Source organism: Thunnus maccoyii, chromosome 22 (genome assembly GCF_910596095.1).
Source record: "Thunnus maccoyii chromosome 22, fThuMac1.1, whole genome shotgun sequence".
Lineage (NCBI taxonomy): Eukaryota > Metazoa > Chordata > Actinopteri > Scombriformes > Scombridae > Thunnus > Thunnus maccoyii.
The window spans coordinates 19,904,248-19,920,399 of NC_056554.1; the positions used below are offsets into that span (position 1 = coordinate 19,904,248).

Genomic DNA, 16,152 nt, shown 5'->3' on the forward strand with positions numbered 1-16,152 from the left:
TTGGCTCGGCAGTGTAAACAACAGTGTTCAAACTTGTATTGGTGTGGTTTTCTAGAAGTTTCCCAGAAGTCAGAGCAATTTTCAGGAAGTCAACCAAGTCAGGCTGATTGTTTCTCAGGTCGTGTTTGGACAGAAATGAACGCAATGTGAACAAAAGCTTCCTCATTGATTTAAATGTTGTGATGTAATGGAGGTGCCAACAGCAGAGGGCTCCGCCATACAAATGAGGGGCTCAACATTTGACTCATCATGCATTTGCATTTGCCAATCAAATACATGCAAGCACACAACGCTGGTAGATATGAATGGGGCAACGCTGTCATCTACCTGGTGCAACAGAGGATCAAATTACTGCTGTGGTCTATTGTTTTGGTGTCTGAGAAGCCTTCAGCGTCATGGACCTGCTCAAATTGGACTTCCTTAAATGTATATCATCACCTCACAGGTGCCTGAAGAAACACGTCTATACCAGTGCATCTCCTTGTGTTTTTCTAATACAATGCTGTTTTCGATCTTAACGCCCAGTCAGTGTTGGTGTACTCCACCACTCTGTTGGTATTGTAGTGCTGGAGGACCAAATCTGAGCTGATACTGGACCATCTATGGTTGCCAGATTTGACTAGGGTTTATGGCTGCAGAGTTTGAATGTTTAGCAATATTTGGGCTAGCCTGAGGCTGCCATGGCTTCCTTGAATTAAACCAAGCATACTTATTATGATTCTGGCAACCAGATATATGCTGGTATTGGACCAAGTGCTTTTATCCACCTGGGATCATTTTAAAAAAAGCAGCTTATTTCAGAGAGTAGGATATCTGATCCCATTTAATACCAGATTTCTTTGGGATAGAAGACAGCAGTGCAGGACAAGAAAAAGAAGCGTCACGTATGGATCTAACAGTTGTTTTATATGCAGATACAATTTCGACCCAGGGTCATAAGGCCTGGTTATTTGTTCAAGATACATTTCAGAAAATCAGCCACACATAGCCCTGACCAGTACAGGTGATGGAGGCCTATAGTACTGTCTTATGTATTTTTGCCTTACCAAGGTTCTTTGGTTGAACATGGGAAATTCCCTTATTAGGGATTGAAACAGGATTGTGAATAAAAGCAGTGAGGCTGAGGCGTGACAGGATTTTCAAGGACAAAAGTCAAAATGAAAGTGAAAGAAATAAGTCAGGAACTGAACAAAACAGGAGGAAAATTACCTTCAGGGCAGGCTGAATTTTAGTTTAACAAACTACTTCACTGTGGCTGAGCTCCCATGTCAGTTCAGACCAAAGACCTCAAACTGTAGAAGCAATTTCACCCTCAGAAAATGTTTTCAGTCCGTTTTCTTTGCTTGAAAAAATCTGCAAATACTATAGTTCTTGAAAAACCGATAAGCGCTACAGCCCAAATTTGTGCCTGCATAAAGGAGAGCCCGATAATTGGATCAGAACCCTCATTGCGGTTTCTCATGACCAACATAAACCAGGCCACTAACCGCCAAGTCTGTCCTTCTAGGTCACAGACATCCGCTAACAACACAAACCCCTTTCCCCTGTAATGGATTGATCAATTGTGCATGTTAAATCACAAGGATGAAGACATGACATGCACATGGGTGCACACAGACACACACATGCATATCCGTGCACGGACTGTACACAGACAAACAAATGCGGCGGCTGCGGTGAAAGAGGGGTATTGTTAATTTCTGTCTTCCCCCCTTTTGTCTTCCTACAGGGGAGAAGAAAGGGTGACCCAAATTTGACACAACCGGGTTGCATATTGTCAAGGGTGGTTGGGTTTTTTCTGTGAATGGGTGCACTGTATACACACAAACACACATACACACACACACACACAGACGCAGAAAGATGCAGATATGTGCACGTAGACATGTTGAAGTTTGAGTTGTTAAATCATTAAGGTTGCACAAATGTCCACATGTGAACACATTTTTGGGTTACGACTGAAGCACACACATTTATGCACTCACAGCATATAAACTCCTAATTGTGATATACTCATTTACACACACACACAAACACACACAATATACCAGCTAGCGATGCATGAGTACTTGGCCTGCTTGTCGGGACAGAAGAAGGGGGTTGGGAAGGTCATCCTTAATTGCTGAATGTGTGTGTGTGCATTAGTGGGAGTGACTGGCATACCTTTACGCCCCGCACACCAATAGCATCCTGCCTCCCCCATCCTCCTCCTCCCTCGTTTTCCCACCACAGTACCCTGCAGTCATGTAGCTGAGCTGCACTCAGTGGAGCTCGGCCGTTATCTGACGCATGGATCTACAACTGTTTACCTTCACCTCTCCTTCCGCTGCTTTACTGCTGCTGCCTTTTGGACTCCGCTTCTGCCGGTCAGTGCGCACCGATCATAGTGGCTGTTTTCAAACTTGAAAGATTTTAACAGGAAAACAACACGTAGTTTAAAACTCTGCCAAGGTAAGTCTGCAGGTGGCTGTGTAAGATAACAAAATGTAACATAAGCAGTGCTGGAGGAAGAATTCAGAGCCTTAACATGAGTAAAAGTTGCAATACTACATTGTAAAAACAGTGTATTAGAAGTGAAATTCATTTAAAGTATCACAAGTAAAAGTATTGAATAAGCAGCATAGTGTTGCCTGGCATGTTCCTGTATTTAATATTATTGGATTTTTATTACAGCGGAAGCACTGGAAGCCACATTTTAATGTTGTAGTTGTTCAAGTTGAAAACAAACAATATTTGCCTATAAAATGAAATTGCTGAAGTTAAGTATAAGTACCTCAGAACTGTTTTTAAATACACAAATGTGGGTATCGGTTTCTAATAGCTTATAAGGTTTTGTACTTATTGTAATTCTTAAAATGTAATTTGTTAATGTTTAACAGATCAGTAATAAACCATTTACAAGAGCAAAGGTTGGGTTGCCAGGTTGTGATATAATCTTTTGGCTTAATCCTCCTCCTACATAACTTTCCTTGTCAATTTAATTACCTCTTTAAAGTAGTTTGAAGGAAATAGGAAATAGTATATTATCTTCATTTCTTTCCAAGAGTTAGAACTAGAGTTGGAGGCTATTAGCTTAGTTTGGCAAAAAGGCCAGAAGACCTCTAAACACCTCTAAAGCTCACCAATGAATACGTTTGATCTTAACTAGAATAAAATATGTGGTTTTAGAGTGAATTACATGGTGTACACTCTTGACATCTAGCACTTCTGTGGTCTTGTGGTGGTTTTGGAAAGTCAATGCTCCCACCAGTAAGTACTGTGGAGCTCTTAACTCCCCTTTACATCACTGTTCGGATTCAAAAAACAAGACACAACGTATTAATTAGTGGGTTTTAGAGGTGTCTTTATGCTAAGCTAAGCTAATTGAGTGGTATTAATCTCTTTTACTGTAACGTTTGGCAAAAAAAATTGAATAAAGTGGCTAAAAAGTGGGTTAATTTGGAGGAGGATATCAACCAAATGGCACCCTAGAGGTTTTTTTTTCTCATAAATGACTTATAGCTTAAAGCTCAAACAAACTGTTTATTAACACTGAATAAAGCAATATGCCTTATTAGATAGTGGTGCCTTTATTTGTTAGTGTGTTAACTCACCATGTGTGCTGCAGGAACAAATGAAGCCTCGGCACTTTTGGATGTGAGATTAATCAGAAGCATGTTGGGTCCTATTTTTATCTCCCAGTCACCCACCTTTCGGTCCGGAGCCAACTCTGCTAGCATCTCCGTCCCTGTTAGTGCTGTTAGTTTTTTTGACAGATTGGTTCCTCGCTGGTGTTATGTTGTTTTGTGAATTCTCCACCTCTTCCTCCTCCTCCTCTTCCATGTTCTTCTTATTCCTCCACCTACTTTGTCTTTTTTTGGTCCCTGCTTAACCTTTTTTTTTTTTATTATTCTGTCCCTTTTCTCCATGATTACCTCTTCCACTGCCTCATCTTTACCTTTGTGTGCTTTCCTTTCTTCTTCTTCTTCTCCACCTACATCTGCTGGCTTTTCTCTGCTTCTTCTCTTCTTTTTTTTCCATCTATACATCCTCCGCCTATTCTTTATCACCACATACTTCTTTCTCTACCTCTTCCTCATCATTTTTACTGTGTCCAACCTCTTTCTTCTTATTGCTCTGTGTTGATTTATCTTTTCTCTGCACTTTCTATTTTTCCATTCTTCTCAGTTTGTTTGCCATTTTTCTTCTATCTGTTCTTCCAGATAATTTGTCTTCTTCTGTCTCATTAATGAGTTTTCCTTTTCGCATATTTCATTTGCTTCTTCCTCATCACGTATCCTCATGTTCTCTCTTCCTCCTCTTTTCTCAGCCTCTTTCTTTTTCTCCCTCTGCTTCTTTTTTCTTCGCCTTGTCTCCTTCCTTTGCCTCTTCTTCATTCTCTTCCCCCATGTTTTTCCTCCTCTGCATCGTTATCATCTCCATCTGCTACTCCATCACCTCCTCCACCTCTTCCTCCTACTCTTCTTTATCAGTCTGTTTACCCCCTGTGTCTTCAGAGTATTGCTGATGCCTCACTTCTTTGGGTCGCTGCAGTCTGGATGAGATGAGTTTTGGCTTCTGCTCACTGTTTACCAACCGGCTGATCCTGCTGTTTTTGCACGCAGCAGTCAGGCAGTTTTTTAATCAATTATTTTTAACACTGCAAAATAGACAGTTCTCTATCATGAGCACTGGTTGTGTAATATGCCTCTATGAATACAAATAGCCAGGGATATGTTTCCTTAAAGCAAGTACTTACAACGTGCAACGTCTAATAGCTTCCTGAGATATTGGCAAACGGCAGTGAGCAAACAAATTCTCAGTTTATATAGTCATCGTGAATAAGTACGTCCAAACTTTAATTACAAACTGAAGGGTAGTGGTTCCAAAGAACAAACTGGTAAAAAATCTGAGTGAAATCCAGAGTCACTGAAACACAAAAATGAAACTTTCACATGTATATTTAAAGATCTTATGTAACTGTACAGTACTTTAGGTTATGAAGTTTTTCCTTTAAAGGTCTTTGTTGCTTTTTGGGTACAAAGTCACAAGTCATAAAAAGTTTATATGCTGGCTTTATTATTAGACAACTACTTACTAACACTTTGTATTTAGTTATTAGCCATTAATAGGAACAAATTTGAGTTGCTACGTTGTGAAAAATCTCTCTACCTGATTAAGTCATTAAAGGAATAGTTTGACAGTTTGACATTTTTCACTTTCTTGCAAGTCAGATGAGAAGATTGATACCACTCTCATGTCTGTACACTCAATATAAAGCTACAGCCAGCAGCGGAGTTATTTTAGCTTAGCATAAAGACAGGAAACAGGAGAAGGTGACAAAATCCACAAAACAGCACCTCTAAAGCTCACTAATGTACATGTTTGTTTAATCCATACAAATACCTAAGAGTAAAAACAACAAATAGTGGTTTTATGAGGGGTTGTGTGCGGAATATTTCTTGGCAGGGTGCGATATCCTCAGGGAGTCTTGGCATCGCTGCAAGGCTGACAGGTTGATTGTGTTAGCCTTGGACGGAGCTAGGCTAGCTGTTCCCTTCTGTTTCCACTGTTTATGCTAAGCTAAGCTAACCGGCTGCTGGCTCCAGCTACAAACTGTGCACACAAAAGTGGCATCAATCTTCTCATCTAACTCTTGGCGCTATTCTTTTAATAAAAGATAATGAGTTTATTACTTTTTAAAGAAGTTATCAGTTCTGCGGTTATTAACTTTAGGTAAATTCACTGGTTTTCCACTTTCCAATATGCCAACAACAAAAGTTATGAAGTCTTCTGCAGTTATAAAGTCATCAATAAAGCATTTACATCAAGTCTGCAGGTGTATATTTTGCTCTAGATGCCCTGCAGCTGTTTTCCAGAAGGTCAAAAGTGAAATAAATGATTAATTAAGCATTTATAAAAGTCAATAGATAGAGCCAAATAAATGCAAGTATACTTTATCTGCTTCAGCTAACATGAGTCATGTTGCAGCCGTATTACACTAACTGTTTCTAAGATAACATGAGCCAACATGATGCTCATTGGGCTTAATGAGAAACTTCTCCTGTGGGAGCATTGATTCCAACCAGATTAAATTGGTCTGTGTTTGCACTGGAATGCTAGCCTCCGGGCTGAGAGGACACAGGTTACGTAGTCACATACTTGGCACACATGCTCCCCAAAAAAAGTCCCCAAACTTTTCTAATAAATTTGCATCCAAACCATCCGAACTTGTGCAGCGAATCGACCACCCAGTCAGCTTATGTCTTGTGCATCACTTTCAGATTTTTCTCTCTCTTCCTCTCTCTCTTTCTGACCTTCATTTACTCCACCTCGCCCGCATTTGCCACATAAAGCAGAAGAGAACAAAACTTAACCGTCAACATGTGGTGGAAATTTGTATTTAGGTGTCACATCAGGTACACAAAACAAGCAGCAACGTACGACGTGTGATACTCGTCCTGTGGAAGAGTTGTCACTTGAGTGTTTCATTATCAAGGTTTTGCTTCAGTAGAGGGATTACCTACATGTCCCTTTCAAACTCTACTAGATAACCTACAAAATGCTCATTGTCTGAGCTGAAAATGACAACTGACATACATTAGTATATCGTCTTAATACATCCTGACTTGTGTTTCTTCTGAAGTTTAGAGGCATAGTTGCATTTAGAACAAGTGAGTTCCTCTTTGAGACATTTTCCTGCATCTGGCACTTTTTTTTTTAGTTTAGCAGAAGGAAGATATCAACAGCAATGAACCCAAATGCCATTTTAAAAAACTGCACAACATCTGTGGGCGGGTGGACTGCCTACCCTCGTTAAAAAACACATCATTATCTGTTTTTTGTATTTTTGTGGTGCTGCTGCTGATGTATATTCATTTCTATTCACCGCTCCAAAACACTCCCACGTTGCCTGCACTTGCTGAAATCTGACACCTGCCAAACTTTCCGTGGACTAAACTACCTGCATGTTTGAATGCGTTTACCAGGCTTAGCGTCCGTTACAGCACACAGAGTTTAAAAGCAGATGTCATCACCCATTATGTTTTACTACTCTGCCATATGGATTTTTGCAGAAATGTAGTTGCTAAAATAAAGGCGAGCTAATTCAGCAGGTCTTATTTAACTACATAATGACCAACAAGGCTGAGGGCAATGAGGATATTCCACATGTATATGACTTGTTTTTGTCCATTTTCTAATAGAATTACATTTATTATTTATTAAATTTGCATTAAATAAGTTTTTGGCCACTTGAGAGCAGTGGAGCTAGCTGTAAAAACAGTGTGTTAGCAAACTGTTAGCAACAATTAGCGTTAATTTGGAGTGGCGTTCCATGACACCTGATAAATGTAAGTCCAATATATATTACTGGTTTGTTTCTAGGCAGGTACAGTAGCATTCATTGGGTTTATCAGAGTGTTTTTGATTAGAAACAGCTGCCTTCTGTGGCTGTAAACAATGCTAATGAACGAAAACTGAGCTGAAAGACGCTAAACTGGTCTGTACAACTGAGCAGAACTGCAGATTCAGTTGATAATTTTCTGTATTAGTAGTAAATTCTAGTAAATTCCTTCACTTAGTTAATTAAGAGCATAAACTTGTCACATTTTGGTCACAACTGAGACTTTTTTTTGGTGATAAATTGATGTTTTACAGCACAGTCTTTCTGTTTTTGTGCCATAAAGCAAAAACAAACTTCTCACTCCCACTGTGAAAATCTTTTCAATTATTGGTTGCTATGGTAATTATTTGTGTATTGTTGAGTTATTTATCTATTTATGCTAAAACGCTACAAGTAGCACGTTTATTTTTGCTGTGTGGGTCAGAGTTACGACTACATTTCAACACATTGAAGTTGACATTAACCCCTCTGTGGTGGGTTGGTTTGGTTGAGGAGGTGTTGACATGCACCGCTCATTGTCACCCGCCCTCTTGTGTTGCTAAGCAACCGTACGCCACCAGGACGGAATCCATATTGTCCCAGAGACCAAGTTTAACCCAGTACTCCATACCTCACTGACTGCCTTTCCATTAAAAGCTATCAGCGGGATGGTGCTGGAGTGTGTGTTTCTGTGTGTGTGTTTGTGTGTGTGTGTGTGTGTGTTTGTGTGTGTTAGGGGGCTTTAGGGATGAGTGGAGAGTGGGGAGTGAGTTGGGAGTGTGTTTTGGGGGTAAAGGATTGGCTGAGGGATTGTGAGGGGGGAGTGTGTGTGTGTGTGTGTGTGTGTGTGTGTGTCTGCAGGGAGAAAGAAGGGGAGGTGGGGGTTAGGAATCTGTTTACAATGGCCTGAGGGAGAGCCATCTAAGCTGCCAGAGAGGGAGAAACAGTCAGATATCGAGAGAGGGAGAGAGGGAGAAAGTCCGAGAGGAGGTGAAGGTAGAAGGAAAAGGTTGAAGAGAAGGAATGAATGAAAGGAGAGAAAGAAAGCGCCGAGCTCTGGAGAGGATTAAAAACAAACTTAAGGAGTCTTTTAAGGTTCCTCGGTAGAAGTTGCACCAGGAGACGTTGGATGGAAGCTGCGGGGTGATGCAAAGCAGCAGTCCTACCAGATCTCTGCTCTCGGCCATGCAAATAGGATATGTGGTGTGTGTGAATTTGGTTCGTGCGTTTGCGTGTGTGTGCCAGTGCGATTCTGTTCTCCTGTGCATGTCTGTCGTTTCAGTGCTGCGGAAAGTTGATACTAACGTGTGCCTCACTGTTTTTGTGTGTGTGTGTGTGTGTGTGTGTTTGTGTGTGTGTGTGTGTGTGTGCAGACTTTGAGGAGCAGTTGTACGACACCAAGCTGACCGGTCAGACGTTCCGACACCCGTCCTCGCAGAGCTCCGACGACACGTCCACCTCGCTCAGCCGATCGCCCATCTCCCTCAACAACAAGAGGCCTGACTTTATCTTCCTGGTAAACACACACACACACACACACACACACACACACAATCATGTTTATTCAATCAGAAGGTTCCTTCAGACTTTTCACACCTAAAAGTCTTCTTGTTTTTGTTACATAATATGTTTTTTATCTGGTTAGTTCTGGTTTCACATTGCGATTATGTGATACTTTACATGACATACCTTCATCCCGTCATCATCACCTATGTGGGCTGCGTCTCCATATACTTGACATTGATTGGTTTGTAGACGGGCGTGTGTCTGACGTAGGCGAGTTGTCAATTCAGCGGGTAGCCTTCTATCGCTGTTTGAATTAATGGAGAAAAATGAAAGAACAGATTCATTTCATTGCCACTATAATAATATTATTATTTCATTACTTTATCTTCAGGTGGAATTGCTCTCTCGTCCTCTCATATCCTCTCTCTCTCTCTCTTATCCTAAAACACCTGGAAAGAGTTTTATGAATCCAGCTGACTTTATAATGTCGTCTGACTGCATCTAAATTAAAAAAATCCTCCTCTCGCCATGTGCTACCGCGGCTCTTTTTTCCTCTTTCTCGTTCTAGGATGGTCTGCCTGAACTTCTTGTAATTGGTCTGAAACACTAGAAACCAACAGAACCATGGTTCGGTTGGACCATGGTTTGCCTGTTTGGTCCGGACCTTAGTGGGGAAAGTTTCACACCTGTAATTTTGGTTCGGATCAAACTGAAAAGTCTGAAAGTCTAAATGAGTTAGGTGTGTGTTTCATACAGAGACAAACCTCGTTTACAAGTAAACACACAATTATTTCCACCTCGTGTATTTTATCATGTGCAGTTTGTCCTCCACCTCTCCTGTGCAAAGGTTTTTTTTAAATTGAATAACAAAGGAGAGCCATGCAAAAATACAGGAATTACTGTAGATTTTTTCCCTGTTAACCCAACCCAAAGCATCTAGCTGACATGCAAACACAGGAACCAAAAAGGTTGCACATGACAATTAAAAGATAACTCTACTGGTTTAGCATTGCACTCTTATAACATTGTTAAACTCAAGATGGATGGGTTTAACTTTTTTGTCAAAACCTACATTACCCACAACGCAACTCGACTCAGTTCACTCGACTGGACAGATTTAGGTGTGATACGCTGGTTACACAGGTCACTTCTCTTTAACTTCTTTCTAACACCTGCAGATTTTTGTCAAGTGACATCACTCGAGGTAAAATATCAGAGTTCACACGTCTCCCTCTGGAGCCACAAAAGGCTTTATACTTCTTTTTTTTTTTTTTTTACATACCTGTAAAAAGATTTTGATACCCCTTTAAGGTGTAACAGCAAAAGTAAGAAGAAGAAAGTTAAAAGACTGTAATTGGAGATTTCTAAGTCTAAAACCATGAGAGCTGACTTCCTCCAGCTAAACACACACAGCGTCCACCTCACTTATCTTTTCCACTTTTCTCCTTAACAGCAGGATTTCAAATTCTCTGTAAACTCACTCCGATCTCCTCTCTCTGCCCTTTTTACTCTTAGTTTCACCCTCCTCCGGTCTTTATTTCTCCTTTATAGTTTATTTCTAAACTTAGTCGCCACTTTTACTTCATTTACATCATGTCACCTCTTCTTGTTTTTGTCCTTCACATACAGTGAAATTATAATCTTTCATCTTTCAGAGATCATTTCTGATTAAATCTAATGGTAAAATGAATCTCTCCATTTTGGTATTTTGGAAAATAATGAAGATATCACGTTACCGAATCATTTATTTGTCCTCTTCTCTGATCTAAAGTCTCTCATGCAGCAGATCAGACTTTGATCTGATTAGATTTTTTTTCGTGTATCACAAACATTGATCATATAATAGTAAAACTGGAGGACAGCTGCATTGAAAACAGCTGTTGGTGTAATTACATCTCATATATAATTGTGTTGGACGACAGGGCTGAACCACAATTCAATACTTCCATGTTTTGACTTTCACAAAAAAAGTTGTAGAACAGTTAAACACAATTACTCACATTAAATATAAGTTTGATTATTTTAGATGCGATACATATATATCATTATATATATATATGTGAATATGTGGATATTGATTTCAATCATTTTGTCGTATTCCTGCCTTCTTTATAAAGAGTAATTTCAACCTATAATCAGTCCTGTAATAACACAGAAGCATCATTTGTCTCAGCAACAATAAAATGAACTAATTACTATTTCAGTGTCATCAATACTGTCTGAGCTGAAGTTGTGTTGTGACAAAATGTCTCGTTGCTTTTGTTATCACGCCTTTAAGTGGAATTATCCAAAAAAAAAAAACCTACTGCACAACATATTCCACCCACCATCTTTCAGATTTGTTAGAATTAGTCATCATCCATTCACTCTCTCAGCAGGCTTCTATAAACAAAGACCAAATGATTGAGCTTCTTCCAGATGGAAATATCACTAAATCTTGATCAGAACGGAAACTAGCAAATGAAAAATCGGTGCTACGTGTTAGCCTGCTCATGCAAATAGGGACACGGGGGAGGGTTTTGAAGGTAAGAGAGGATGTAAACATGGATTTTCAGGTGACGTATGGTTGACACAGACCCATTCTTTGCACCTAGCCCTTCTCTATTTCCACTTTCTTTCCTTGCTCTGCCCCTGCTGCAAATAGTTGTCAGGCTATTTCCCCTGAATGGACTCCTACGGCGATTCTACTGCAAGACGGCTGCACGTTTCCTGCATATCGGCGCGCTGCTCCTTCAGCAAGCTGTTAAATAGCTCCGTTAAGCTAATGCCTTCCTCTCTGTTTGGGATAATTTCAATTAGAATTTGGCAGATTCCACCACAAGATGACTTAAACTTCTGCGTATCCATCTGACAGTAGAAAAACATGCTTCCCCACTCAGAGAGGAGGAGTTCCTGCATTGCAGCAGCCCCGGAGCAGTGTGTGCGTTTCAGTGCCTTGCTTAAGGGCGGCAACCATGGATATTGTAGATTTAATAGGAGGCAGCTGACAGATGCTAGTTCCCTCCCAGCTGGGATTACACCTTCCTGCTGATGCCAGCAACTGAGACAACAATGTCTCTGCTACTTGTCAGCCTCTGTCCCCGCCAGCTAATCAGATCCAAACATATATTTCTCATCTTCCTGCCCTCTCTTTTCACTTGCTCTTTCCTCGGTTTCCTCTGTCCTTCAAGCACGGCTATGAAAGTGTAAATAATCACCTGAGCATTTTAACTCACATCTCACCTGTTTCTTTTACTCTCTGCCAACCTCAAGACAGCTGAAGATGAGTCATATATGAGCTTATTTGTTGCGTGTTTTCTTTATTTATCTGTTTTTTTCTCTCTCTCTCTCTAAATCTCTCTCTGTCTTCCACTCCCCATTTCTTATCTACTTCACCAATCTTCCCCTCTGTCCTCTTACTGGCATTAAAGTAGCTTGAAACGCAGTAGATGACCTCTGCCGACTGTCTAGCCTCCTCTAGGTTTTCAAAGTTGTATTGATTTTCACTTTAATTGATTTTAGAGTTTATTTTTGCTTTTGTGAGTTTGTGCCAATATCTAAAAAAAAAACTACTGTCAATGTTTCAAAATGGCTCAAGCATGAAATGGGAAAAAATAACTTTGAAAAGATATTGAAAGTACAGTACAATCAGAGCAGAGATATCACTGAGAGGAAAGAGGTCAGGCTACAGTAAAGATGGACCATATGCATGACGAATTTCAATTTCCATAGATTTTTTTTTCTCAGGAAATCCCACTGTTACACTACACTATATACAAAAGGACAGTCAGTACAGCAAGAAGAAATCCGACCAGGAATAATGTGAATTTGTGTTTCCACGTGGAACTATTCACCCTCATTCTCTTGAATCTTACTGTGTGAATACATACATACAAAATTCTCACTTATTTTTCTTTAAACGTGCAACATTAGCATTAATTTGGTATCATGTTTATGTTTCCCTGATGACTAAGTCTGATCCTCACTCTTCTTTTAAGCTCTGTTTTTGTTCTCCACCAGTTCTTGTGAAAAATATCTGGCTCTTTAGCTGCTAAATGCTCACCAGCTAGTCACGAACTTTGTGTGTGTGCTGTTTGGTGCAGGGCAGGCGGTACAGTGCGTTTATCGGAGCTTTTTTTTCTGCTAACACCTACCTGCTGTTGCTTTTCATATGATTCATTTGAGTGGTGAGAATGGACTAAAATAGTAAGACTTTAAAACCAAAACAATGAGCTGAAAGACACTTAAATCACAGAGAGGAACGAACTGCAGAGTCAAAACTTAAAAATGGTACCTGCAAGTCAAAGAACAAAAAAAAAAGTTACTTCTACTTCCTCCTTGTGATGACATCATAAACAGCCGCCTGTTGGTAGCCTTTGTAGCTAAGATTGTTCCATGTTCACCTCGTCGATGTGTTTGAGAAGTGTATATTTCGAGTAAAGAACAAGAAAAAGAAGTGAGATCCTACTACTACTGTTTCTGTACGTAGCCTCCTGAGCCGCCGGAAGTCTGCCAAGAAGCAGCTTCTGGAAGCTGACCAATCAGAACAGAGTGGGTTCATCGGGAGGCGGGCCTTAAAGAGACAGGAGCTAAAACGGCCTGTTTCAGACAGAGGCTAAACTGAGGGGCTGCATAAAGGGCCAGTTTAAGATAAATAAGTTTTTTGGAACTGTAAATCATGCAAAGATATTCCAGTAGAGTATAAATATAATTAGACCTAATAAGACTTGGAACATTGTACGTCCACTTTAAAACTAGTGCTCACTTGTCAAAACCTTCTAAAAAACATGACTTTTATGGTCACATTTATTGTTACAGTTGGATAAAGGAACTTGTCTTGCTCAAGGACACATCAGCAGGACAGATACACATATATTGAGAATCTCAAAACCTTTTAGTCTCTCTAAACCCTTCTGGATCAGACTGCCCACCACTTCTAACACAACCGATCTCTTCTTCTTCTAGCCGGCGTCCAAACAGCTCTACGATGATGAGACCACCTCCTCAGTGTTCGGACTGAGGTCTGTGACCGACCCGTCTCCCTCCCCGTCCCCGTCCCCCTGCGGCTCAGATCGCCCTCCGTTGGGTTGGAGTAGTAACAACAGCAGCAGCAGCACGGCCACTTCTGCTACCACCGGACCGCCTGTCGCAGAGAAACCCCGCTGGCACCTGGGTAGACGCGCGCCGGGTCACTTCATACCGCTCGACGTCACAGGTAAGATTAAACTCTGAGAACGGGGTATCATTCAGAGGAATAGGGTACTTAATCAAGGTGATGTTTTTTAGGGTGTAATTGCTGTTCATACTGGTTGTCTCTACACCAGATTTAACCTTTTAACATCCACCGGGTCACCGGCGACCCGCGTAAGCCAGTTGTAAGTGGTAGCATCACACAGTAATGAGTCAAAGCAATTGGCACAATTTGGCCAATTGGAGATGATTGGAAAGGTTTGGATTATAACAGTGACACCACAAACTAAAAAATCCCTAGCTTTTTTAGTTGTAGATGGTATATGGTGTTCTGCATAGTTCTGGCATAAAGCATGTCCTAATTATTGTTACTCAAATATGACTCATGATAAACAAGGACCAAAAACACTTTTTTGAGCCTTATTTGAACTGATTTAGCTTTGTTTAAGTTTTAGCCACATGCTAAACAAACACATTTCCAGAAACTAGAAGATGTCACTTGTCGAATGAAGCCTAATACATGCATCATGGCCTTACAGTTCTTCTGTTATAGGCTTTTCCATTTGGGTATGCCAAATAGGCGAAAATTCTATAAAAAGGGTGGATGTTAAGGGGTTGAGCTTAAATTCATTCTCTTTTCAAATGAATTGTATGGTTGTTTAAAAAGTTCAAATGATCTTGATGAAGGGCATTATCAGAAGGTGCTGATGTAAAAGTACCCTTTTGAGATTACGAAGGCTTATTTTTGTGTTTTGCCCCTTTTGTAAAAATCACTCTGGGGAAGAAAGAGGGGAAAGCTGATGATATGCAACGGATTCAAACTCATTGCGATGGTATTACAAGCGTCTTAGCCAAATGAAGCTCCAGGACGTTTTCATGGTAACAGAGTGGTTGTAGCGTGCATGAAAATATGCGTTCTGGGCAAAATGAATGTAGATAGCCTAATATTTCCTAGAAGTCTTTGGAGTGAGACAGGAGGAATTCATGTCTGCTTCATCGCTTTGACCAGATTGATCCGAGCCATCGTGGTAAGAAAGATGAGTGTGCTGTATTTAAAGGGGGCTGCGTATGATGTAAACTGAGGCTACTGGCATCCGGCCTGTGAAGTGATTATTTAATCAAAGTGAAAGATTATCATATTCTCAAGTAGCCTCGTCAGCTCAAAGTGTCTCAAATGATGGTATTCCAAAAAAGTGCTGAATTGATTAGTTGATTGAAAGAGAATTAATCAGCAATAATCTTGATAAGTGCTTGATTAAGTAATTAATTTAGTGGGTTTGAACCTCTCAAATATGATGATTTTCTGCTGTTCCCTGTCTTATGTCATTGTAAATTAAATATCTCTGGGTTTTGGACTGTTGCCCTGCACTCTGGGAGCTTATCATTTTACTATTATGTGACATTTAATATGAAAGACTATCTGCCTAGGGCTGCAAATAATGATTATTTTCATTATCGATTAATCTGTCAGTTAATTTCTCGATTAGCTGATTAATTGTTTAGTCTATGAAATGTTGAAAAATAGTGAAAAAAATGGCATTCAAGATTTCTCAGAGGCCATGGTGATGTCTTTAGTTTGCTTGTTTTGTCTTGTTTTGTCAGTTTTTCAAGTCTTAAAACAACAGTCAGGTGCTCATATGAACTTTGAAACAGTTTTTCTTGGTCAGTATGAACAGGATGGATTATTACAGCAAGAGAAATGTGTCATTTGGGCAACAGCAAATCTTAATATAAGCAATAAAATGACCCATAATGATAATAATCGTTCATTGCAGCCCTGTTCAATAGGTCACATGATCAGAGAAGTGAGTAGGAGTGAAACTGAAGAAGGGTTGGATTGAGGTTAATTATAGTGGGATGTCAGGAGGGGAGGTGAGATGCAGGTTAGTTGGGTGTTGTCTCTAACCAGATGTCTGAAAGCATTACTTGGTTTTATTGTAATTAATAACCTCAGTGTGAAAGTTCACAGACAAATAATCCAAAATTAAATAGATTAACGCCCAACATGAGACCCTATTGGAAATTAATCAGCTGTTAGATGGCTCTGGTTGTCTCACTTGTCTAATCTGTAAACACAGATAGGATATATGGAAGGCGTAATCTTGTTTTTATCT

At 40.1% G+C, this 16,152-nt stretch overlaps 1 protein-coding gene across 4 annotated transcripts in view; it reads left to right on the top strand.

The window, feature by feature from the left end:
• Nucleotides 1-16,152, top strand: part of nhsl2 (NHS-like 2) — a 161,039-nt gene that overhangs the window by 122,258 nt on the left and 22,629 nt on the right. For all 4 annotated transcript variants that reach the window (XR_006093406.1, XM_042400667.1, XM_042400668.1 and 1 more), the window contains exons 3-4: nt 8,737-8,879; nt 13,814-14,063. Coding sequence is in view for 3 of the 4 variants with exons in the window: in XM_042400667.1 (XP_042256601.1) it covers nt 8,737-8,879; nt 13,814-14,063 (393 nt within the window). In the remaining variant the exon portion in view is untranslated. The remainder of the gene's footprint in view (nt 1-8,736; nt 8,880-13,813; nt 14,064-16,152) is intronic.